We start from the raw sequence: 25,078 nt of genomic DNA on the forward strand, positions 1-25,078 counted from the left end.
CACCAGTTTAATGTTCAGAGTCACCCAATTAACTCACAAGAAGGAAAGCAGCAGCTACTCTCTTTAGAAATGCATCTCTGATGGATGCTTAAAATGATACACACCTGCATCTGTGTGAAAATCTGAGCTTTCTGGCACTCCTCCAAGCTAGGGCCAAATGCAGCCATCACATGTTCCTCTGTACCAATCATCTGTACAATCTCTTGGTCACTCTCAACACCCATGGCCTAGAAGAGGGAATCAAAATAAAAAGGTAAAAAAGGGAAGAAAGAATGTTGGCTTTGTGTTAACTCACTGACATTTGCTTATGCTAATTTGGTATTGTAGTCAGTATTACTCCTAAGCAAAAGCGAGTTCTCAGAAATAAGGCCATCTGGCACTGGCAGCAGCACCTACTTAAACGATGGAATGGAAATCTTGATAAGCAGCAGCAGGGAAGACAAATGACAGCAGAGTATGCTTTTGCTAGAATACTACTGGCAGACCATTTACACAAGAAACGTCAAACAGTTTCTTAATAAGGAGTAATGAGCAGCCATTTGTACCTGCCAAATGCAACAGAGGAAGGTAGTTAGAGCTATGGGAAAGGAATGGTGTATTTTAAGCCCACATAACTACCACTGGTAAAGTTGTGCAAATGCAACATAGATCTAGTCCCTAGCATGGGATCACTGGCTCCCTTTTCTCAGCAGTGGCTGCTCATCAGGTAGTTCTTCAAAGGACAACTGAGCACTCCTGCACAAGGAAAGGGAGAGAGGTATGGGGATCATTAGCAATATGCAGGTTCATGGCACACATGGATCATGGGCATCAGGTGGAAGCTGCAGCCCACTCAGTGGACACACAACTGCACAGTACTGAGCTAAAAGGACTCCCCTGAAACGCCCCCTCCAGTGACTCACAATGCCCTTGGATAGGGGTGCCAAGACCCCCTCCCCAGTACACAGCATCCTCAGGAAATTACTGGGGTGTTAGAAGGGCCAACTGCTGCAATTATGTCTGGTCCTTCAAACCTGGAGCTGGGAGACTTGGAGATTTCATTTTAATCCTCCAGAACAGCACTACTGCAGGGTATTATGGAAATCTAAAATAGTGACTACAAGCTGCCACCAGCACTGCTGCACATTCACATCAAGGTGCACTGAGGTAGGAAAGGTCCAGCAGAGGTATTTGACCCTGAATGACAACTTGAAAATCATTTAATCTTGTTTTTACATAAATTATCCGGCCATGGACTATACTTTATTTCAGCCTTTCCCAACCTGGTGTTCCCCTGATGTACTACAACTCCCACCACCACAAACAGCATGACTGATTGTACTGGCCGAGGAAGATGGGAGCTCTAGTATGGAAGGTACCAGGTTGGGGAAAGCTGCTTTATATTGTAAAAGAGTCTTAATAAATTGCAAAAAATGGTTAGCAAGTTATGAGTGGTGTTCTTGGGGGATCTTCCCAATCTCTATGTGAATCAAGTATTTTAAAGTAGCAGCAGAATTGCAGGCCTTTGTGAATTCTAGATAGAGCTAAAGCTTCTCTTTTTACCCACTCGCCAGGAGTTCTGCGTTTTTACAAATCAGGGATTCATTATCTCACTCAAACCTCCTTTGGGCAGACTTATACTATGCTTCTCAGAAGCTGGGAATGTAAAAAAAATATACCTGCATTCAAAATATACCTACATTCATAAGCCACGTACAACAAAACAATACTGCTGAATAATGTCTTGTGCACACTGTGTGCTCCAGTTCTCATTGCACTGTCATTTTATATCACTAACCAGATTTTTTAAAAATCGTACTGAATATTTGATCTACTAAATTTCAATAAGTGCTCATATGATCTGCTCTAAAGAATGAGGTTTAGGAAATTACATAGATTAGACATTACATATAGCAGAGCAAAGGTGTGCTCTGAGATCATGTTCTGCGCTTGAGAATGTGTCTGCTCCAAGTTCTAGTCCTATCAGATATTATCAGTGAGAAAAACAGCCAATGCGCAAAGCAAAATCCTTGCAACTACTAAGAGATACTACAATGCCCCTTGCTACAGAGCAGGTAGCTGATAGTAACAGCAGTAGTTCTGTGTCTTATTGTACCTAGTTCTTCAGCCAACTGGTTTCACAGAACCTCCTAAAGAGAACTGCCAACTGCTCCACACTCACCCATACATCTCCCTCCCCAGGTAAGTCACACTCTGGGATTAGACCTGCTTATGGTGAAAACTTTCAATGAAGTCTGGTCCCAGACTTCATTAGATACTTTAATAACACAACTATATTCCTTGCTCCAAGAAGTCACACTTCAAAAGCCTTCACATGTACTGCACTGCACGCATGTATGCTGAGTATGCAGATATATCTGAAACAGTTATGATTTTCACTTTGTGAACACAGTCAGAAACAGAAAACAGCAACAAATTGCCTTTTCCCAAACATTACAAATCCCTTTGCAATGGATTAGATGTGAGTTGCCAGATCAAGGCTGACAGCATACAATACTTGAAGAGGCTTTATTTTTATTATATAATTCCATTAGGAGTTCAAGCTGACTTATAGCCAGTTAACAAGTAATGCTACCACAGGACTGTATGTGCTGATTTGCTAAACTGGAAGAGGCACATTTGTGATGGATCCTTCACTGAGCCTCCCTTTCTCAGTCCAATCGCACAACAAAACCGCTCAAATGAGCTTGCCACCACTGATTTCAGGATATTACTCAGAGGTTTTCAGCATTTTCAGCATCTCACTTTGCCCAGTCCATCCAGTGGTAGACAACAGCCATATGAATCCAATGCATGCCCTGAAACGTGTTACTCTAAATACATGCACACTGTTGAATGATATGATCACTTTCATGATGTGGTATCTCAATACATGTGGCACAAAAGTACAGTGCAAGTTCAGATTTTACAGTTACTAACACCCAGGGAAAGGCATAGTTACATGCTTGTGTATAACACTGGCAACAGCCTTCACATGTATGTGGAGGTATAATCTTATGTAGAAAAAGAGCTGGTAAAATCAGTTTGGGAATTCTCGCATACTAAAATAGGAATCACACATTTCCAATATCTGTTAAGAAGCATGCCCATAAAGTCTGCATGCCTCCAGGTACCTCTGCAGAAAACGAAGAAAGTAGTAGCACTGTCTGGACTTCCCTGTTAAATATACTCTTCTCATGTTATGGGCAAGTGCTGCCCCCTTCTGGCAATGCATCTCAAACCTACTGTATTTTTTGCTCTATCAGATGCAACTTTCCCCCCTCAAAAGTAAGGGGAAATGTCTGTGCATCTTATAGAGCGAATGTGTGTGTGCCCGACGCCCGAGATGCTGCTGGCCCGCCTGCACCATGTGGCACCACCTGGCCGTCAGGCGCTCGGCGTGCCCTGCACACGGAGAGACGGACTGCTCACCCCCACCGCCTGGGAAGACCTGCTGCCACTGCGCCGCCCGGAAGACCACCGCCGGCACGCTGCCAGCCCCACGTGGCACCACCTGGCTGGCACGCGCTTGTTGTGCCCTGCTCCACCCCCCCCTCCGGCACAGGTGAGAACTGTGCCGCTCAGGGGGAGCGGTGCGGAGGAGGAGCCGCGGGCTTTAACCCGCCGGCCGCATGGAGAGACGGACTGCTCACCCCCACCGCCCGGGAAGACCTGCCACCGCGCCACCCAGAAGACCACCGCCGGCACGCTGCCGGCCCCACGTGGCACCACCTGGCCGGCATGCACTTGGCACGCCCTGCTCCGCCCCCCCTCCTCCGGCGCAGGTGAGAGCTGTTAATCACAGGTCGGTGTGTGTTTTCAAATGGCAACCCGTCTTTTAATGAAGCCCATGGGGAAGTCATGGGGAATGTGCCTGTGATTATCAGGAAGCTTTCTATGGATCAGTTATCTGTTAGTTGATCAGACACATTTTTTTTAGGATCAGTGGATATTTGAACAGCATTACCTTCGTGTATGAAGTTTATTCTTCAAAGGCTACTTAGTCCGCTGTGTTTTTGATTTACCGTACAATATCTCATTTTTTGTCAGAAGTTTTTTTCTATTATTTACTAGTAGAGCAGCGTGGACATTACTGGCTTTTTTAGATTTGTTATTGAATTGTCTGCAGCAGCTCTTGTATAACTGGTGCAGATTGTGGATTCCTTCAGTAATTCCACTACTGACTAAGAATGTGATGCCAGTGATTGTGAGCAACAGAGCTTCATAAATTCTGACTCTAGTGATGATGAGTTCTATGGATTCAACGAAAACTAGAAGAGTACTCGAACTTTAAAGTCTCTCTTTTGTTAATGACAGTGATGATGGTTCTTAATGCCACTGTTGACTGCTGTTCACTTTACAAGGTTGAAATACGGTATTACTGTATTGTTATAGTTTATTAAATAGTTTAGTAAACCATTTGATTCAGAATATTTTTTTCTTGTTTTCCTCCTCTAAAAACTAGGTGCGTCTTATGGTCAGGTGCATCTTATAGAGCGAAAAATACGGTATGTAGCTTGACTGAATCTTCAGAGTGCTGCCTTAGCACTAATTTCACTGAATATAAAATGTGAAAATAGGAAATTGACCAACATTTTGGCCCACAGATGCTGCTTTTCTCTGGGAAAGATTCCAACTGGAATCAGGTAATACAGTATAATATGTGTGTTTTTTAAATGTGCTTCTTTTCTCAAAATAAACATTTTAAAACACAGTTTCATTTTTTTTTCTGCAGAGAAGTGTATCAGAATGCTTTGGTAATGCAATTTATACATTTATTTATTTAAAATATTTATACCCTGCCCTAATTGCAAAAGCAATTAGTGTGTTTATTGGAATTTAGTAATTGCACTAAATTCTCTCCCCTTTTCAACACTTCTTTTAAAATTAAATAAAGAAAATGGCAAAGCTGCCAGTGAAATATGAACCACCAAGACTGCAAATAAAGATTACTAATGGTACACAGTAGAGCACCAAAGAAATACCTCCTCCCAACAATGAAATACTAGTTCAAGCATTTGGACCTCTTCTATACGCAATACTAATATGGATAATGTTCTTAAACAGTACCTTGAAGATAACTGCAATAGGAATATCTTCCGACAGAGTGTTATGCTTCAGATAAAATTTTCCTTGCTTCACAGTTATATTAGTTCTGCTCTTCTTTTCATGAGTAGAACTAAACATTTGTAAAAAAAAGAATAATGTAATTAATGTTTATTCTGCAAAGATTAAAAATTTAGAGGAATCCCACGCCCCCTGGACATTGTTTTGGATTCCTGGATATTCTGGGTTTCCAGAATCAAAGTTACAGAGACAAAACTCTGACCCTGGAGATGGAAATCTGAGTTCCAATCCCCTCCCCAGAACTGGTATGGAAAGAGCCAGAATATTCACCTCCTTGACTTCAAAGGAAACTGACCTTGAAGATGGGTTCAAGAAGGAATTCAGGAGGGCACTGATGGGAGGAGACTTGGGCTGCCATGATATAGGATATCCTGATGACACTCCAGACTCCTCCCCCTCACAAGTGCCTCTGCTAAATTTCAGAATAGGAGGTAAGAATTGCCTTCACCACTCCTGCTACTCTGTATTTGATGCTCATAAGCCTCTTAGTTTGGTGGCTTACAAGTATCAAGGGTGCAATCTAATCAGTGGCAGAAGGAAAATGCTGGTGTAACTCTTTAAAAAAAAGATATTTAAATTTCTTGTGCATCACAATGCTACATTTCATAGTTCCTAAAGATGATGACAATGATAACAACATTACATTTCTATACTGCCTGTAGCCAAAGCTCTCTGGGCAGTTCACATTTTAATTTACCTAGAGAGTGTGTGTAAAAACTAGGATCTGATTACTGTGCTAACTAAATCCCTTTATTTTCTTTTCAGTTTGAAAGCCTTAAGAAAAAATCTATTCTAGCTGCATTAGTTTGTTGGGAAGTTAATCCTTGGTTTTCAGGCGCTAATTAATAAATAGTGTCTAATAAATTGCCAGAACCTGCCTCAGACTTCAGACATTTTAATTTTCTGGACAAATGTGCATCATCATCATTTTATACAGCAAAATAATACCAAACAGCTCACAAGCTTTGTTTTAGATTAGTTTGATCCACTGAAAGGGTCCTTTTAGCAAAGTTTTGGTTGGTCTTCTGCTCTGATATTTTTACGACCCAAGCTATAAAACACTATGAAATAAATGCTTGCTAAATTTGCCTAATATACACATTCAGAGATGGATGACTCTTTAGATGCATCAGGACCCAAAGAAGCTTGCAGATAATTCTTTACACCCAGAGACCTATGGACTCATGTTTCTAAAACTCCCCAACACGCACACACATATAAATGTACACATGAATGCACACATGTGCGCACACATAAAGCAAACCATGTTTCAGCAGGAGACTTTCAAACTCATTTTATTAAATTAAACTGAGAAGGGAAGTGGAATCTGCTGATTGAATGAAACTCCAAGGCTTCAAAGAGCCTCTTTGGATTCCAGCCATGAGACCACATGTATGCAGTTATCACATCAATTATTTACCTGGTAACAGATGCACCAACTGTTCCTTTTCGGTCAGCTTCCACAATTATTCTGTTTTTTGATAATTGCTCTTGAATAAGAATTACCTTCTCTACACCTTTGACAATAAAGTAGCCACCTATCAAATGGAGAATGAAAAATCTGTTTTGATACCTATTTTATTCAATTATAAAAATCTATCAAATGAACTTTCCAATCCTTTCAAATGTGCATTTTTGTTAAACATAAATGGTGTATTTAAAGAAGAAATATCTTATTCAACTTTTCATTAAGGTAATTCCTGTTGAACCCAAGACCACACCTTAACTTATGAATTTATTTCCCTTGGCGTGGATGCATGGGGGAACTCTCCACAGAAATTATCCACAGTGCTACCATGACCCTCCTCAACCCTCAAGCAACATAAGACCATGATCCCCTAACAAACACCAAGGCTACTTGGAAACTAGATAGCAAGCACTGATATACAGCAACCAATTGTGCTTCTCTGTTTCTGGATGGAAGTCTCAGTAACTACACTAAATACTACAGAAGCTTCATTCTTGAAAATTATTATTATTATTATATTGCATATACACTTTTTTCCTCTTGTGAAGAACTCAAGGTGGTTTAAGTAGTTCCATTGTATCTTCACAACAAGAAACCTATGAGGTAGGGTGGGCTGAGAGCATGTGATAAGTCAAAGTCACCCAAAGAGCTTTATTTCGAAGTAGGAACTAGAACATGGATCTCCCAGGTTGCTAGTCCAGGACTCAAACCACTGTGTCATACTGACTCTTCAGAAAACCCTTCTACCTGCTCTGTATCTTAAAAGCTATTATTCCATAATCCATACTAGTTCACACACTGCAAAATTTCCAGTGTTATATGAAAAAGGATCATAACATACTCAACAGGGAGAAAAAGCTTTTAGAAAATAAGTTCATTACCTGGATCTAAAGGGCACTCATTAAGTTTGGCAAATTCAGCTGGTGTTTTCCCAGTAAGAACACAATTGGAGCTGCGCAGCATTATTGGCATCCTGTCAGAGACCCAAAATAAGAATTAACTTGGTGAATCAGAGTAAAGGCTAATTTAATCTTACTCTCTTCAATAGTAGCTCGCCAGAAGCCATTAGGAAGATCACAAGCAGGGTCATAACGGAGACAGCCAGACCCCTTTGATCCTAGTTCTTACTCTTGAATACAGAAGCCCTGCTATGATTTAGGGGAAAGCTAAAGCTAGCTAAACTAGTGGCCACTGGTTTATACAATGCATAAAGAAATATTTGTTGTTGGTCTTGAATTCATCAGTTCATTTAATTGGATGTCTAATGACCAGAAAGCATGTGTCACAAGATACCAAATCTTCAAAGTCCTATCAAACAGATTTGTAATCAGGTAACCAATTAATGCTGCAATGTCTGAAAAGGAAAGTTTACAAATTTACGAAATGTCAGGATGCTTTACAAAAAAGTCTTTACTTCAATTCTGCATATTTCACCGTTAAACTGTCAAAATATACACCCTCCACACACCCTGTTAATTAAAATAGCAACTTAAAACGGTTGTTCAAAGGGAGAGTAAGGAGGAAAGATATTTTGCCAGAGAAAAGGTGGGTAAACAAAAGTCAACTTGGCCGCAGTCCCAGCAACAGTAACCACAACAATAACACCACTATATCACACAACATGCACTGACTTGCTAGTAGAAATGGATGGAACTTTGCGGCTGAAGGCACTTCCACAATCATTTCACATAGCAGACTTGGTTTTAAGAAAGCCACAGATTTTCTCATGTATCACCATCACCACCACCACCTCATTGCATTTATATTCCACCTTTCTTCCTCTTATGAGGAACACAAGGCTTCTGTTGAAGGCTAGGTTTCCCTCTACTCTCTTTCAAAGCAACAGACCATTCTTTGGTAAAAGCTCTTTATTTCAAATATACATCGAGCAAACTATACCCAACAAAGAGGTTCTGAGAGGAGTTCATTGAACCCAATTTAGAAACTATTACTGAGAACCCTCCCGGAAGCAAACTGAGAAAATGCCCCAAATTTCTAGGCTTAGCTACAAGAATCTTCCCAAACATAGGCACTGTGCAGGTGCAGCATCCATACTGAACCCATGTATGTGATGCACAGAGTCCATGGAGAAGAACTAGGGATTGAGTAGATTTGGAAACCCCCAGAATAAAGGCAAAAAACGGGGGGGGGGGGCAAATTGTGTTAGTGTTGGGGAATTTGAGGCCTAGAACCAAATCTGAACATCCAGGGGACTTCAGACATCTCACTTTCCCATGGACCCACCACCTCCGTTCCCATAACTACCAATGATTTGGTGGCTTGCCAACTTTTTTCATTTCTTTTCCCAGCCTAAAGGGTTGACATACCTCTGTTGGCTTAGCCACTGGAAGCAAGAACTGTCAGTTACAAAGTTGCCCCTTTTGCTTCTGCCCCCACTCACAACTGGAATGAGGCCTCAGAGGGCAGCTCTGAAATCCAGTTCAATTAAAATCAATTCAGCCCTGAGGCTAAAAAGTTCTTTACCCATCTCCTAGTGAAAGAAGGGATCTTGCTCATGTTGTGCATTCTGGTCTCTTTATAGATCCTCATGTCCGCATCCCTAGCCGGGTGGCACAAAAGCTCAAGGATACTTAAGACTGTGATCTCCAGCTTGTGAGCCCTTCCCAAGAAGAGACTCCTGGTTGTAATTACTGCATGATGTGGAACCGTGTTAAAAACATGCTTACAGCCTCTTTTCTTATTTCAGTCGCTTGGTATCTTCCAGAGTGGATCTATAGCATCAAAGGATGCTCTGGAGCACTGCAGGAACCCTGGAAGCCTTACAAGCTTAGTTTCTGAACCATGACTAGTGAATTGGCATCTTGATTTTTGCACCCCATTTGATCAGATGTGAATTTGTACAAAAATAGATAGAAAGTACAAGCTTCAATAACCTGACCTTTTCATTGTTCCAGGTGGAAGGATTCCCTTCAGATCTGTGGGCAAAGATATGCCCAACTTTGCCATTCAGGCTCACACCCATTGTTTTTACATCACGATCAAGGCCAGTAATACTAATTCTATATAAGGACTTATTGTTAGGAAAATTATTCCACAAATCCTACTGAAAATGAATGGAAGTTACATCACAACAGCGCTAAATGAATCTTTTGATTAAAAGTAAAATAAAGCTCACATTTTACACTCTCACTAACCCAGGAAGTAGTACTTATCTTTATTTTCATATCTTACCTCCCAACAGGTAATGCATTGCGAATAATCCTTTGGCTGCCTCGAGTGTATTCAATGTCCACTGTAATGGGGGCAGAATAGGTCATATCTCTCAAACGACACTTAAAGAAAAGAGACACAGTTAAATATTTCTCAGGTAGAAGGCCTCAAACTTCTCAATTCTGAAAGACTAAAAAGCAGTTTTAAAAATCCTTGAATTATTTCTGAGAAAACTGCAGCAATGATACAAGCTTATAAAGATAGACACAACATATGCTAGTCCTCCTTCGAATGCGACATGGTATTTTCTCTCTCCTGGTACTTGAATACTAATATCAATTCAAAGCCAAATTTACCCACCCCAAAATGAAAATCTGGTACACAACTTATCCAATTCATTATAATTGAGATGCAAACATTAATTTCCACAGTACAACATAGGAAAAACAGTTTTTAAAGAAGGTTTGATCTATACATTCCTAATAGCATAAGACAACTTAAACTGGAGATAACTTCAAAAATAAGCAAAATAGCACCAATAGTGTCTCTAATTTATAATTTTTTAGATTTTTAAAATTATAAACTATAAAAGATCTTTCTAAAGGTTAAACATTATTTAATTTTAATACAATTATAAATATATAAAAGTCATTTTAAATATTATTATATTTAAAATTTAATACAACATATATATTTACAATTTTATTCATTTGAAATAAAAATTTAATCTTTAATTTTTTAAATTTTTAAATATATAAAATGTATAAACTGTATGCACTATGGGTAATCATTTTGCTCAATTTTAGAGTATTGTATTATGTGAAATGCATTGCCAGTTCAATTAATCTCTGGATTTGGGATCATCAAACTCAACTCATAAAATAGTTCTGTACAAAAAGGAAGCATATCCACTGTATTGCTACTGTATATGAATTGCTGGTTTTCCTACATGCACATATCATGCATTTTACTGTATGCATTGTAATGTATTTTCCACAGGACAGAGTATGACTGATCCTTTCCTTCATTTCACTCATAAGTGACTGATTATAACAAGAGGTTAAAACCCCAGTTAGCTGGTTCACACAAAGGATCAAAAGTACCAAGCAGAAATAGATACCTCATGAGGAGAGACAGGTCTTGTTACGTTGAAGCTTTCTTCAACATCTGGGTTACCCACATAGATATTAAGATACCTGCAATATAAGACCTAATTAGTTAAATTAAAAATTTAATATGAGTCAGTATCTCAAAATATGTAATTCTAGTTCAATGTAATCATACTTCTCTACTAATCAAGAACATATATGATACACAATATATTGAATGGCAGCAAATAAAGTGATGTATGTATCTGAGCTAGTATGGTATAGTGGTTACCGTGCTGGGCAGAGACTTGAAAGATCCAAATTCTGGTCCCCATGCAGCTATGAAGCTTACTGTGTGACTTTGGGTCATCGCTGACTCTCATGCTAATTTGCCTCACAAGGGTTATTGAGACGATAAAATTGACTGGAGGAGGGGGGACTGTGTAAGCTGCCTTGGAAGTGGAGGAAAAGGGATATAAATGTAAAATCTATCTATCTATCTATCTATCTATCTATCTATCTATCTATCTATCTATCTTCCGCTCAGCTATGTGAGCATTCAACAGATATCATGAGAAAAAGAAAGAGATTCCTTGGCCACTCTTGTTCTGGTAGGAATTCACAGCTCTCTCTACAGTAAAACTGAGGTTACCATATAGGAGCTAAAGAATGTGTGTGCATGTGTGTATGTATTTATATGACATAGTCCAGGTGTCAGCAGTATTGAAGCTCAAAAGTGGATACCCTCTAATTCTGCCATGACATGAAAAAACACCCAGCAGCCCATGCTGCACTGGAATTCCACTTAGCTATATAACTGGTATCACCTGCCATTCAGTACATGTATGCAACTTTGCACAAGATTTTATATCAATCAAGTTTCTATGGAGTAAGCTGGCGGGTTGCACAGAAACTGGATCAGGACATTCAAGCCAAAAACTCATGTATCAGTCATTCAAGCACCCTATTTCTCTGGACATACTACCACTTACTTCAAGTACCACATTGGGTCAGCATCACTTGTAATTTTCTCATTGGCTTTCATAATTTTCTTTATCTGGAAATAGAGTAAGTTGAAATTTATGTACTGTTGCAGTTTATACAATATATTGCATGCTTCAATCTTCCGGCCATTAAAAAATAATAGAAATAGCCTACCTCTACATTAATGAAATAATTGAATGAATCTATGTGCTGCTTTACAAGTCCTTTCACCTAAAAATAACCACAAAGATTAGTTTTGATAGAAAAAATCATAAATACCCTGGGCAAATATTTCAAGACAACAAATATATATGCCTTCAGTAATATTCAAAATAAAAGTTTTAATACAAGCATTTCCATAACAGGCTTCAGAACCTGATATGCGACTTATTTAAATATGTAGTAAATATGTACTATGTATGCAGTATTTACATACTACAGTGCAGCCACATTTGAACAAATATTTCACAGAACAAATTCTGAATGTGATAGTATTTGACTGATGGCCATGGATGTCCCAAATGACCATTAAAGTACTAGTTGCCAATTCTTCCCAAATATTTTGTGCATCTATTGGGCCATTTGTAGGGAAAAGAGAGAAGTGTGGGAACCAGGCATGCATGGAAAACAAGTGCCTCTCTGAACCCAGGACACAAGATGAGCTACTATGCCACACAGTTGTCGCACAGCATTGTTCCACATGGCACGTAAATGCACCCATTATGTTTCTCAGTTGCACATCCAAGATGTCTTAAGAATATACCTAAAAATGTAACCCGTAAAGCTGACATTTACATCCCATACAGGCACACTTTTCAGGGAACTGGGAGAGGCTAAAGTTCCCTTGTACGGGCTGAGGGACCCTCTAGAGCTGATCTGAAGTGTACGCACAGGGCTGCAGGGGAAGTCCACTCTCATGGTGTTGGAATTAGCCCAATATATTGATTCTTCTAATACTGTTTTAGTCCATACAATACAAAGACATATGAGAATGAACATGAGTATGTGAGTATCTGCAGTATTTTTGTTGGCTTTAATTATAACATGGATCATGAGGTAGGACCTCAGGGCAATAGCATCTGTTGGATTCTGAAGTATTGTCATGTTTGTCCTAGTAATACATATGGGGCAAATATATGGAACAAGTTATAAGAAACCTGTCACAGGAAGATAAACAGAAGCAAGGAGCGAAACTAAATATTCCTTCGCAATCTAGTTCTGAAATACGTAACCAATCTCTGAAGATTTCAAATCATTTAGATAAACACTAGCTAATTTATACACAAACCTGAAATATTAATAATCAGCGAATTAGAGCTGAGAGGAAAAATGATGCTGCAGTACACGAGGATAGTTACAATATTACCAAAAGAAAGAAATTGGAACTTATTGATTCTAGATAGTGAACTAAAACTAAACATTTGCTACCTCTATTAGTTACCTCTAACAATAGCATGGAAACGCTTCTGTTTAATATTTTAATTTATTTCATTGACTAAAGACAATAAGTGCACTCAATTACAATAGTAGAGATATATTAACCAACCTTCAGAAATGCTGGAAGTAGTCTCCATTTTTCCTGAAAACAAAAGTACAGTAGAAAGCATTTTTCAGAATGTGAAGTTCCATGTTAAATTATATTTAGTTATAAGCCAATCATTTGCCTACTCAGAAGTGTGACCCGTTGAGTTCAACAGAACATCCTGCCTGATAAGTGGGTATATGGTTGCATCTTAATCATAGATGCAGCCCTGCTTAACATTAGCAAGATGGCTGTATCATGTGTCCTCAGATCACACTGTAACTTTTAATATTCCACCATTAATACACCACAGTTCTTGCATGGTGCATTATAAATCTCTTCTGAAATGTTATTGAAATGCATGTGTGTAAGAGAGCACACAGTGTAAGACAGTGATATAATGCAAGAACAATGCTCTTTATGTTTTACTGATGATCAAACACAGTAGATCAGCAAAACAGATTTTCTTATCAATGCTGACAAATATTTTTGCTATGAAAATAAGAAACTGCCATGGATTCAACACATTATTCCCAGTCCGGTATTCTCCAAATGTGTTGGGCTACAACTTTCATTATCATTATCCACACAACTGGATAGCACCAGGTTGAAGAAGGCTATTGGATTGATACCATGAACGGCACAGTGTTGTCAAGACTCCTGAGCATCAGAATTAAGAATCCACAAAGGTGCCTAAGAGATAAGGGGTGGAGTCTGGTAGATCAGGAGCATGGTGAAGAGAGCAAAGAGGACTGTCATAACCAGGCACCAAAAAGATGCCAAATTTGCAGGTCACAGCAGGAAAATTGCTCCAGAGATGGGAGGCCACTACAGAAAAGGCCCTCCCCTCTAGTCACAATCATCCAAGCCTCTCATGAGGTTGGCACACAGAAGTTGAGCATAGTGTCCAGGTAGATTGGGTTTGAGAGAAGTGTTCCAACAGGTATTGTCCTTGTAAGCCATGTAGGGCTTTATAGGTTAAGAACAGCACTTTGAATTGGGACCAGAAGCATACAGGTAGCCCATGCAGGTGGGCTAGAACTGGTCTTACATGTTTGGATCGCTTGGTCTCTATTATTAATTTGGCTGCTGCATTCTGAAGCAGCAGCAGCAGCTTCTGAACCATCTTCAAGGGTAGCCACTCATAGAGGGTGTTGCAGTAATCCAATCCAGAGATTACAGTAAATTACTGAAGCCAGGCTATCTCTGTTCAGGCAGGGGTGCAGCTGGGCCACCAGTCAAAGTAGGTTAGAAGGCACTCTGCTCCACCAATGCCACCTGAGCCTCAAGTGAGAGAGATGGATCAAGAAACATCCTCAAGCTACAAGCCTGCTCATTCAGGAGGAGTGTGACCCCATCTGGACCAGGTTGAACACCTTTGACCACCACCAAGTCAAAGGAATCATGATCAACAGCATCTCAGCTTTGTCTGGGTTGAGTTTCAGTTTGTTCACATACACAGCCTCACCTTCCAGCAATGAAAAGGAGAAAGAGCTCCAAAACTCTTGATTGCTCTACTCAGCAGTTTCATGTAGATGTTAAATAGCATGGGGAACAGAACAAATCCCTGAGGAACTGAACAGTATTTTCCAAGCACCACCTTCTGGAGATGGCCCTCCAATTAGGATGGAGCCACTGCAAAGCAGTGCCCCCCCCCCATCTCATCCAGCCACTCCACAAGAATACCAGTAATATCAACAGGGTCACACTACCCCTGTCTTAAATACAGTATCAGCAGAAGCAAACCAAAGAGAAAATAGCTAAGTCTTTGAATATGGCCACTTATTTGAACATTTCCTCTCGTGGAGATTCTGGACCCAGATTTTTCTTATTAAACTGTAGCACTTGGGAAAGCATTTGCAAAGACCCAGCAAGAGAGTCAGAAAGCTCAGTGGCCATTGGTCTGATGCAGCATGGCTCTTTTTATCTTTTTATAGCACAATTCCCAGCAGGGTAATCTACAAAGGCTTATGTCAGATTTTGTTGGCTTTTAATATGTGACACGGCAATCCTATGTGCATTTAGAAAGAAAAAAGGCCTACAACATTATCATATTCCCGTCAGCATGCTGGCACTTGCAGGCCTTTTTCTCTGTCTAAACATGCTTAGGATGCCACCTTAAGACTTTCTGCTTTCTTTTCTAGCCACTATGACTTCACGAAACTTAAATGGGATTTATTTCGAAGTAGGCAAGTACAAGTCTCCATGTATTACGGTCGATCGAAAAAGAATATGCCGCTCTAAAGCTCATCTCATGTGCAAACTGCCCTGGTCTACGCTACCATCCATGCCTACGGATTTCTCTCTACGGGCTTCCTGAAACAAGGAAAAGCGTACAGCACGGGGGAATAGCAGATAGACAGGTTTTGTGCACGTTCAACCTATCTGTTAACTAGGTAAAGCCGCTCACAAAATAATAACATGAAACTACACGCATTCGCATCAGAAGCCTCATTGGTACAGGCACTTTGGGTCCCCGGAAAGAAAGGACTAAGGCAGTAGCCGCCATTTTCCCTCCCCTTTTACTGTCCCCGCGGCTTTTACTCACCTCCACCGTGTTTACAGGAGCCGCCGCTTGCTCAGGAGTCGAAACTCCCAGCTCCGCAGCCAGCGCGTCCATGGCAGCCCCAAAGCGGACAAGTGCCGGTATTCAACGATGCGCGGCGTACCGCGTGGTTCGCTGAATCCTGCCCCCTGTGCAACTGGAGGGCTGCTCAGAGGTTCCGCCGCGGCTGTCCGCCTTATCCCAAATAGGCTGCTCGGCTCGCACGCAAATTTCTTTGGTCGGGAGAAAATGAACACTTTTGATCAGAATACCTTCCTGGAGCGCGATCCTATGCGTGCTTAGACAGGAAAAAAAAAAAAAAAAAGCTGTACGACTCCCAGCGTTCCTCAAGTTGGGGACACTTCCCCCTTGCTAAACATGCATAGATTTGCGTTGGTAATGAGCCGAAAAATCTATCACTTAGCTTGAGGCATCCTTCCCAATTTCCTGACTGCAGTTACGTGGAAGGACTTGTACAGAACAGAATAAACATAATTGAAACCAGTCCATTGCTTTGAAGCTTTTATGATGTACTTCGGATTCCATGGAACAGAATAGAAACCCAGACATTGACTATGACTGACCAAATCAGGAATCTGTTCATCAACCTCAATCATTACACTGGAGTAAAATACCACATATATTTTTATTCACTGCTGTTTGTGATTCGTAATATAATTCATTTATATTAATGATTTTTCATATTATATTATATCATTTATTTACGATGAGAATTTAATGCCAGATTTACAATTGGAAGTCATTTCTTTCCTGTTTGAGAAGCATACATTTAGCTGGTCTATAATTGTCCACTGCTGCACAAATTGTTCACTTTCTATGCCAGGAAGACCTGTGCCTGTTGAATTTCTGAATGCAGCTGTTACGGGTACAGAACCTCTGTATGCAGGGGAGACAAAATGGTAGCCTCAGAATAGCTGTTGTAATAAAAACAACTGAGTGCGTGGCAGCACTCCATAAGCTGTTGTAAAATAGGCACCACTTTATCAGATGTGTGGGGTACAATCCTCTATTCTCAGAGGTATGTGTGCCATTAGTCATCTGTGGACTCAACAGGACTTATTTCCAGAGAGATGTGAAATGGAATCCATTATTTATGTCTGAAACTTGATAAATGTTGATATCTATCAGATTTGCATGGAAAACAGAAATTTATTTCTTAGTAAATACACAGCTAACCACTTTCAGTAAATGTCATCCCTTGCAGAGCATGTTCATGACACAAATAATTCTTGTATTTCCTGCAAGGTATCATCCAGCAGTCATCATTACAGTCCTGATGACTGAATCTTTTATATCTTGTTTGATCCCATGCCAAAAGACAGCTTTAAAATGTAAACCACTTCCAAGTAGCTATGGATAGGACTGGACTTGAAGAAAGCTGTTTTTGTTGTTAGTTGCGAAGTCACATCCAACCCATTGCGACTCCATGGACAACATTCCTCCAGGCCTTCCTGTCCTCCACCATCCCCTGGAGACCATTTAAACTCACATGAAGAAAGTTACAGTGAGCTTAATGGACTGAGTTTATTCCCAAGCAAATGTCTATATTTTAACTCTGCAATTTATACACAGAGAACCGTAAGGCTGATGACATCAAGTCCAATGAGTTCAAAGGAAACATGCATAGGATAAGTCAATAATCTAGTGAAGGGCAGAGCAGTTGTGTTGAGGGGGAGTAAAGTGGCAAATTTTCGAGCACTTCCAGTCCCCTGCCAGCTTAGGTTGACCAGGGCAGGTGAAGGTCTTACTTTGTTTCCTATGGCCATCAGCTTACTTTGTTTTGTTTTCCTCCTGTGAAAACCTACAAGAGGTAAGACACAAGTTGATGTAGGATAGGGATTCAGTCTTAGGCCCTCATAAGAGAACAGAAAGGTCTTGGATCCTGCTGCTTATGAGGCTGCCCCAGATTATTCCATTTTGGAGGGGGCTGGCAGTGTGAACAGCACTGTAAATAGATTTACTCCAGAGCTTTCAGTGGAGTTGAGGACTTGTGAAGTGATGAGAAAATGTTGAATTCTTTCTTTGAAAAAGAAGGTGAGACAGAGAGCAGGAAAGAGGAGGGAACACTTTTCTAGAAGGATTCTATATATTCCACATTTTGGTTTTTCTTTTTATCCCTCCTCTCAGCACACAATCATCAACTCCATGACACTCTTTAATTGCAAACAGAATTTAATGAATACAAATATGAACACAAAACCACCTAATAAATCAATTACATACAATATCTTGTTTTCATTAAGCAAAATGAAGGTGGGGTTCTAAATGAAGATAAAGATACTTGAATAATTCCAGTAAACATGCAAGATGGACAGGTTAACACATCTGTTTAAGCAGGACATCCAAAAGGCTATGAACATTAGTTAGGAGTTCCTTGAAGGCTGAATAGACATACCATACTATATAAAATGCCCCCTTGAAGTCATTTATAAAACCAAAAAACAAATATTCCTTTGTCTTAATCCTCTACACAAGTGTTTCCAATAAATATAGAGCTAGATACAGATTAAGGGTGACTGTGTACGTTTAGACAGAAAAAACTCCTACAACTTTCAGTATGGCTGGCTGGGGGCATGCTAAACATGCAGAGGGTTACACCTTAAGTTAGCTGCAATTAGTCCCTTTCAAATAGGACTTAAGTTATGACTAATTTGACCCAGAGTTGATTAGGAACTTGTAGAGGTACTATTGCTTTATTCAGTCTCCCTCTATATGTACAGTGCTTAAGAAAACAATATGCATATATTCCACATTAGAATGAATACAATAAAGTTCCTTGGGGAAGTTCATAGTGTCATCTCACCTATTACATTTTATACTATTGCTTCTTAATTTAAGTATAAAATTCTCTTATCTTCAGAATCTTGACAGAAGTCCCTTATGGACCAAATGTCTTATGGTTCAACACATAGGACTGGAAGCAGTTTTATGCATGTGTAACTAGACTAGTGGAAGGAGAGATTTCCTTGCAGAGAAGGACAAATACCCTGCTGAATGGGATGGGTTGTGATAAGAAGAGACATGCTGGAACACACTAAAAGTCCATCTGGTCCAGCACTCTGTTCACATAGTGGCCAGCCAGTTACCCACAGGAAAACCACACACAGGCCATGAGTGCAACAGCACTCTCCCACCCATGTGCCCCAGCAATATGCCTCTGTTACAGGAGGCAGCTGATAGTCATCAGGACAAGTAGCCATAGATGGCCTTCTCCATTAATTCTTTTAAAGCCATCCAAATTGGTGGTCATCACTATCTTGTTGAAATAGAGAGGATCATAGTTCCATAGTGGAATCTACTAAGTACTTCCTTTTATCCATTCAGAAACTCTCACCAATCAGCTTCATGGTGTACAGGGGGTGGGATTATCCCCCTAAATGGAGAAGGGAAAACCAGCCATGGGTGGAGGTCTGTGCACAAAAGGTGCTCCTATTTTATTATTTTGGTCCCCCTTTGCGCCCCATCCCATCAACTACGATCCCTTGACGTGTGTAGTATTTTCAAGATGCTGAAGCAAATACCAGGAGAGAGGAGGAGGAGGCAGGGAATTCCTCTTCTGGTGTCATAATTTTTGTGCCTAGCATACATATTATGTTGCAAGAACACTCACAATTGGGAGTTTCTCATACTCACCTTAATTTATCTAGAAAAGTGAAAAATATTTTTTTCCTTTTATTTCCCTTGAAGAAATAAATTTTCCTTAGAACAGAAAACAACACAAAACAAACCACCCCAAGTCTTTGACCAAGGTGACCAGCACACATACTCTCTTTTAAAGTCATTCTGAAAAGACTAGCGTGTGGTTTCAGTATGTTGATTGAAAAGCTGAAGATCACTGCTGCTAGCACCTCTAAATTAATTAAACCGGCTGCACAGAGGTTTGTCCTTTTGCTTTAATCCCTCAGGGAAATAAGAACTGTACGGAGAAGTAAATCTTTCTTTTCCCTCCCAACAAGAAGTGTGCTGCTGTTTGAAATAGCCTAGTAAAGTATAGCTGGCAGATTTTTTTAAAAGAACATATATAAACTCTGGCCTTTAAAAAATTCAGGTTTGTCTATAAAACCACAGTACTTTTAATACTAAAGACTTTTTAAAAAATCTTTGTAAAAAACATGTCGGAACTATATGGCAAGTGGGTTATATCTTACTCTTGTTGTCGGTAAGGATGAATTCTTACCAAAAATACACAGTAGGGCTATAAAGTATCAACAAGGAATACTTAAAGACATACTTGCTGGAGTTGTTATAGTTAACAGATATAACTTTTGCTACTTAATAGAATCACAGTGAACAGTACTGTATGATACACTTCCTTGAATAATTATTTTCAAGTTAGGATTAATTCTGGTATTAAAAATGAAGATTATATACCCAATGTACTGTAGCCCTTCCATATTAAATAATCTGAGATGTAAAAATATACCTTATATATAATATTGCATGCTTCTATGTAATCTAATATGTTAAGGATGCAATGCTATGCATGCTTAGACAGAAAAAAGATCTACAACTCCTAGCATCCCCCAGCCAGTCTAAATATGCATAGGATTGTGCTCTAAAATGCCCTGAAAACTTCCATGAAATGCATCTGATACTCTCCCACATGCCAATCCAGGAGTATGTTGTTGCTTTTAACATCCAGTTAAGTTTGGGACTGGGAAGACTGCATTAGGGGTCAAAATCCAGAGAGGCAGGGCAAATTTGGAAATGGCCATCTCCTTCCAATCCTCCAACTGCCAACCCAGGAGCAAAATTGGGGTATGGACGGAATGATAACAGTATTTTATTAGCAAGCCTCTTTGGGAAGGGAGAGTGATGGTGCTATTTGTGACCTATTTTTTTTAGTTCAGAGTGCTTGAACTACAAACATCTGTTTCATTGCACTGAAGGCATTGGAGCAGGCATATTAAAATCTGAAGGAGAGATACTTGTAGATAATCAGCAAGTATTTACCCCAGACATCCCAAGTGGTCAAGTAGGAGAAAATATTTACAGTAAGTAAGTGCAATAAATGTTACAATCCATTGTAAACATAATCATTTTTTTCAAACATACATATATATTTTATAATATAGTAACTTGCAGGGATTCAGGGAAGCTTTTATTTGAATATAATCTCTATGGTCTAGTCTGCTTACAGACACACATTTCTCTCTCTCCCTCTCACTGTGTTGTTGTTCTAAGTGAATAACTGTTCAAAAGAACAATGATCACAGTAGAAACACTGCAGAAAAAGGAAGGAACAAAGGAGGGTTAAATATTTCAGTTAGTAGAAGGAGCAAGTTCTGCTTGCTTTGTTTCTGCCTCATTGAACAGCAACTTTCGAAAAATATTTGCATAGAATGGTCCATACACCTGCTTATTAAGGTTAACAATGTTGGCATACTGTGTTCCAATAGCCTCTATCTCAGACTGAATCATGGCAAGGCCTCCTGGAATTGTAGGCATAGACTTTTGAGAATATGGAGAAGTAAGCAAGGTCCTCATGTACAAATAAATTCGTTTTTCTGGAGAGGAAAAAAAAAAAAAACACATGCATACCACTGTTAGACATTTTCTTACCCTCATTCTGTATAGATAGCAAAACTTTCTGTATATGACATAGACTCCTTCATAGGTTCATGGTGTGAAGGATCCATGAACAGAAAGGGGCAGAAGAACCTCATTGTTCAATCTACTCTTGCCATCCACACACAGGATACAGACATTTGAGGCAGGAATGTTTTAAAATTTAAGCTATGTTCAGCATTTCTACAGCAGTTTTCTGCATTTTCTAGATTCTCTGGGCTTAACATGCACCAGAATACAGTTCCTGTACTGAGGTTCAGGTTGTGACATTTCTCCAAGTAGGACTCATCCAAGTAGGGATGGGATAACCCCGAGGCAAGGCCACCTACTGCTAGCGTTCTCCGCTTCTTCTTGTTTGATTATCCAACTATAGTGACATTCATGCAGGAGGGGAACACTCACTCCACTATGTTTCAGACTACATGCGAGTATTCCTCAGGAATATCCATGTTGTCTTGTTACAGTGGGCAATACAAACAGCAGGGTATACAAACAGCACAACAAATGCTCTTTAAAATATGTGGCAAGTTGATTGTGAATTTATCTTAAAAGATGCCTTTGAACCCAAGAGAATGCCTCTGGAAAACTCTCTGCCTTTTAACTAACTTTAGTAAAGAACAGACAGTGACATTCCTTAGTTCGTTCAAGCAATCACAGCCTTCTTTGCTCTCTGGAACTCATAAAATGGACCAGGCAAGGCCTCACCCCACATGCATTCACTGAATACTTGAAACAGAGTCTGCATGTGTACTAACCAATTAAAGAGCTGACAGGATTGTTTTCTTCAGCAATGCTGCAGAGCTGCCCCAGTAAGTTTGACTGAACTTCCTTATTCAGTGGTGGAAACCCCTTCTCAGTTAGTGATTTGTTTATTTCAGTACATGTCTGAATACCTATTGCATTAAGTGCTTCTTTCAAATCAAAAGTCCTGCAAAATAAAGGGGGGGGGGGGAGAAAGTTAATGATCAGACACTTCTTCTGATGCCCCACCTTAATTAATTTCCAGTAACTCCTCACACTCCAGTCCATGTGTTTGTTTTTTTAGCTTTTTAAAAAACTTACTTCTTATTCATTCCTTCAAGCAGGACAAGTGAAATTCTCTTTTGTTTCTCAATGAACTCTGGAATGGCTTCAGTAGCTGCAGTTACCATGTTGCTTATGATGACAAAGATACAAGCTACAATCTTCAGCTGATTCAGTTTCTCTGATAACTCCCGAAGGCGACCTTCATCTGCCATTAGTGTCTGGAACAGAAGTACAGGGTGTTATTTATAACCCAACAAACCTCCACTAAGATTTAATATAAAAGATTAATATATCTATATTTTAATAAAATATATCTTTACCAGCTCTTTTTTTGTCAAAGGAGTTCATTTAATCAGGACAGGACAAAGATTAGCATCCATGGAATATAGGTACCAGGCATCCTACTATGTTCAGAAAAACATCTGGTATAAAACACAACATTTCCATGCTCATTTGCTCCATAAATATTCAGAAATAGTTTGTGTTCTTAAATATGTCAGATAACTGTGCCCCCATCTCAACTATGTCAATTTTGTCTCCCAACAGCTTCTATGAGAAAAAGCAAAATACAGTACATTGAGGAGTTAGCAAGCAGTAACTCCCAGTCATGTGGGGTGGAAAATTTTCCATATCATGAGTTTGTTAGTAACAGTGAATGGCTACCAACTGCAAATACAAAAAGACAATTCTGGCAGTTCAGAAGTTGTAGATGAGTCACTGCAAAGAATACAGAGTTCTTTGGGTTCCTAATATTTATTGGTGTGTCGACAGCTTTTGCTATCTTTGAGGTTCCCCACCCCCCTTAAATTGTTAGGGAAACACATTTTTATAAGGATTCCAATTAAAAATCTACATAATATAACATTTAAATCACATTGCAATTTACTTTCCCCTCAGCTGCAAATATTCCAGATCATACACTTAGAGTATATGGGACAAAAATTAATATGGTTACTTCTCTATTTATATAGCCTTACGGGTTACTAAATATAGGTAAAATAAAAAGGCTAACTTAGAACACTCTAGGAGGACATCCAGAAATTTTCCAGTGTAAATTACTCTAAACAAGTTAATTTAATTTCAAAATTAATTTTCAGACAACCCATGTCATTAGTAACTACTATATCAAATCCAAGACATACTATTGTTATAATGCAAGGAACAGTTTAAAATGTCATTAATAGGGGAAGATATGGCTATGTTGCTCTCAGGCAGTGGATAGGCAGTCTTCCAGTCCTGTGTACTGGCACATGTCCTCTAAAATGAAAAATTAAGATGCAAAAGCATCCCTGTGTTCATAAAGCCTCAAAACTTAAATCTCTTTGGCAATATGCTGTGAGGAACAGGGAGTTTCCCTCATAAACCAAGTCTAGCAGACCAGTTGGAAAAAGGATGCTGATGCAGGGAGTGAGGATTTCTGTTGCAAAGGCCCCTAGGATACAGTTGACAATAGCCAGGGGGATGGAGAGGGACTGCAGGAGAAAGAAGCCATAGCAAGCTGCCCAGTGGGTGATCATCTGTCCAGAGTAACAGATAAACCACCCACTGTGGCATATTCTCAAGAGTGACTCAGTGCAGCATGCAAAGTTGCCCAGTAAGAATGACTGAATAGGGCTAGGTTCTCACAATCATCTTAATAAACATACATGGATTGTGAACCCATATTCAGTATAACGTATGAATACAGTCCTAGCATGCAACTCAGTTGTTACAAGTATATTCAAGTATTTTATATTCATCACAGAAATCAAGAACAAGGAACATTAAATGTCTTAGGTTACACTTTTGCTTTCAGAAAGGTGGTGTGAGGACCTGATCATTTCTAGCCACCCCCACTTCTGAGGGTCAAATTGCATGATACTTTCAAACTATAGCTAACTTTTTTCGTTTTACTCAACAGCAAATTCAGGAGACCTCATATGGATCAGAGCATGCATAGGGACTTCAAGCCGGTTCCTGCATTATGGAAAAACATAAACTGGAAGTATGTGGGACTTGATACAAACTGGGACTACGGGGGAGGAGGGTAAAGGATTAAAATCTTCCTCCGCCCACATGCTAAAGTCCCAATCTGTGTTGTAACATGCAGACTCCTCTTGTAAGCTCACATTTCACATTGTGGAATAGGCCTTGTGCAAAGGAACCTTCTAACTGATTTTTTCTCAAAAACATGAATACCGGCAACATTCTGGCTTCACAGTGAAAATGAGCATGCCCAATAAAATGTTGCCACAATTACCACCAAAGGCATTTATGAAGTAGAAAACCTGACTAATTTTTAAACTGCTGCTTAGAACTTCACTAAAGCAGTGAAAGGCACAAATTCAGAACAGACCTGGCTAATGTTGAAAAGTTTCTACCACCATTTGAGAGAAATATGCCATGTCAAACCACAGCATGGAGCCAAACGTAAAACAATGTGTCCATTTTCCACACTTTTTATCTTCTTCTGTGTAACTTATACTGGATTTGTTTGAAGTTTTGCACATAGACCTAATCCGGGACGTCAAATTGCAAGATATTAGCAGAGCAGGTGCCATTTTAAAGTAGAACTTTCAAGCTTAGAATGGGGGGGGGGG

General features: G+C 39.6%; 2 protein-coding genes across 15 annotated transcripts in view; both read right to left on the reverse strand.

Moving 5' to 3' along the window:
• Nucleotides 1–15,981, reverse strand: part of POLR3B (RNA polymerase III subunit B) — a 67,080-nt gene extending 51,099 nt beyond the window's left edge. For all 4 annotated transcript variants that reach the window (XR_006415786.1, XM_044441188.1, XM_044441189.1 and 1 more), the window contains exons 1-10: nucleotides 15,888–15,981; nucleotides 13,364–13,396; nucleotides 11,992–12,048; nucleotides 11,826–11,890; nucleotides 10,866–10,941; nucleotides 9,767–9,867; nucleotides 7,456–7,547; nucleotides 6,527–6,644; nucleotides 5,050–5,158; nucleotides 105–227 (exon numbers count right to left, since the gene is read on the reverse strand). Coding sequence is in view for 3 of the 4 variants with exons in the window: in XM_044441188.1 (XP_044297123.1) it covers nucleotides 105–227; nucleotides 5,050–5,158; nucleotides 6,527–6,644; nucleotides 7,456–7,547; nucleotides 9,767–9,867; nucleotides 10,866–10,941; nucleotides 11,826–11,890; nucleotides 11,992–12,048; nucleotides 13,364–13,396; nucleotides 15,888–15,959 (846 nt within the window). In the remaining variant the exon portion in view is untranslated. The remainder of the gene's footprint in view (nucleotides 1–104; nucleotides 228–5,049; nucleotides 5,159–6,526; nucleotides 6,645–7,455; nucleotides 7,548–9,766; nucleotides 9,868–10,865; nucleotides 10,942–11,825; nucleotides 11,891–11,991; nucleotides 12,049–13,363; nucleotides 13,397–15,887) is intronic.
• A 2,078-nt stretch (nucleotides 15,982–18,059) lies between these two features.
• The window catches only part of TCP11L2 (t-complex 11 like 2), a 28,260-nt gene continuing 21,241 nt past the window's right edge, over nucleotides 18,060–25,078 (reverse strand). For 6 of the 11 annotated variants that reach the window (XM_044441110.1, XM_044441111.1, XM_044441115.1 and 3 more), the window contains 3 exons: nucleotides 22,536–22,717; nucleotides 22,229–22,401; nucleotides 18,060–21,412 (listed from right to left, as the gene is read on the reverse strand). In XM_044441110.1, the coding sequence (XP_044297045.1) occupies nucleotides 21,168–21,412; nucleotides 22,229–22,401; nucleotides 22,536–22,717 (600 nt within the window). In that variant the 3' untranslated portion in view covers nucleotides 18,060–21,167. The other 5 variants (XR_006415780.1, XR_006415779.1, XM_044441120.1 and 2 more) reach the window with 5 other exon arrangements.

This window comes from Varanus komodoensis, unplaced genomic scaffold (genome assembly GCF_004798865.1).
Source record: "Varanus komodoensis strain SLA01 unplaced genomic scaffold, ASM479886v1 scaffold39, whole genome shotgun sequence".
Taxonomy (NCBI): domain Eukaryota; kingdom Metazoa; phylum Chordata; class Lepidosauria; order Squamata; family Varanidae; genus Varanus; species Varanus komodoensis.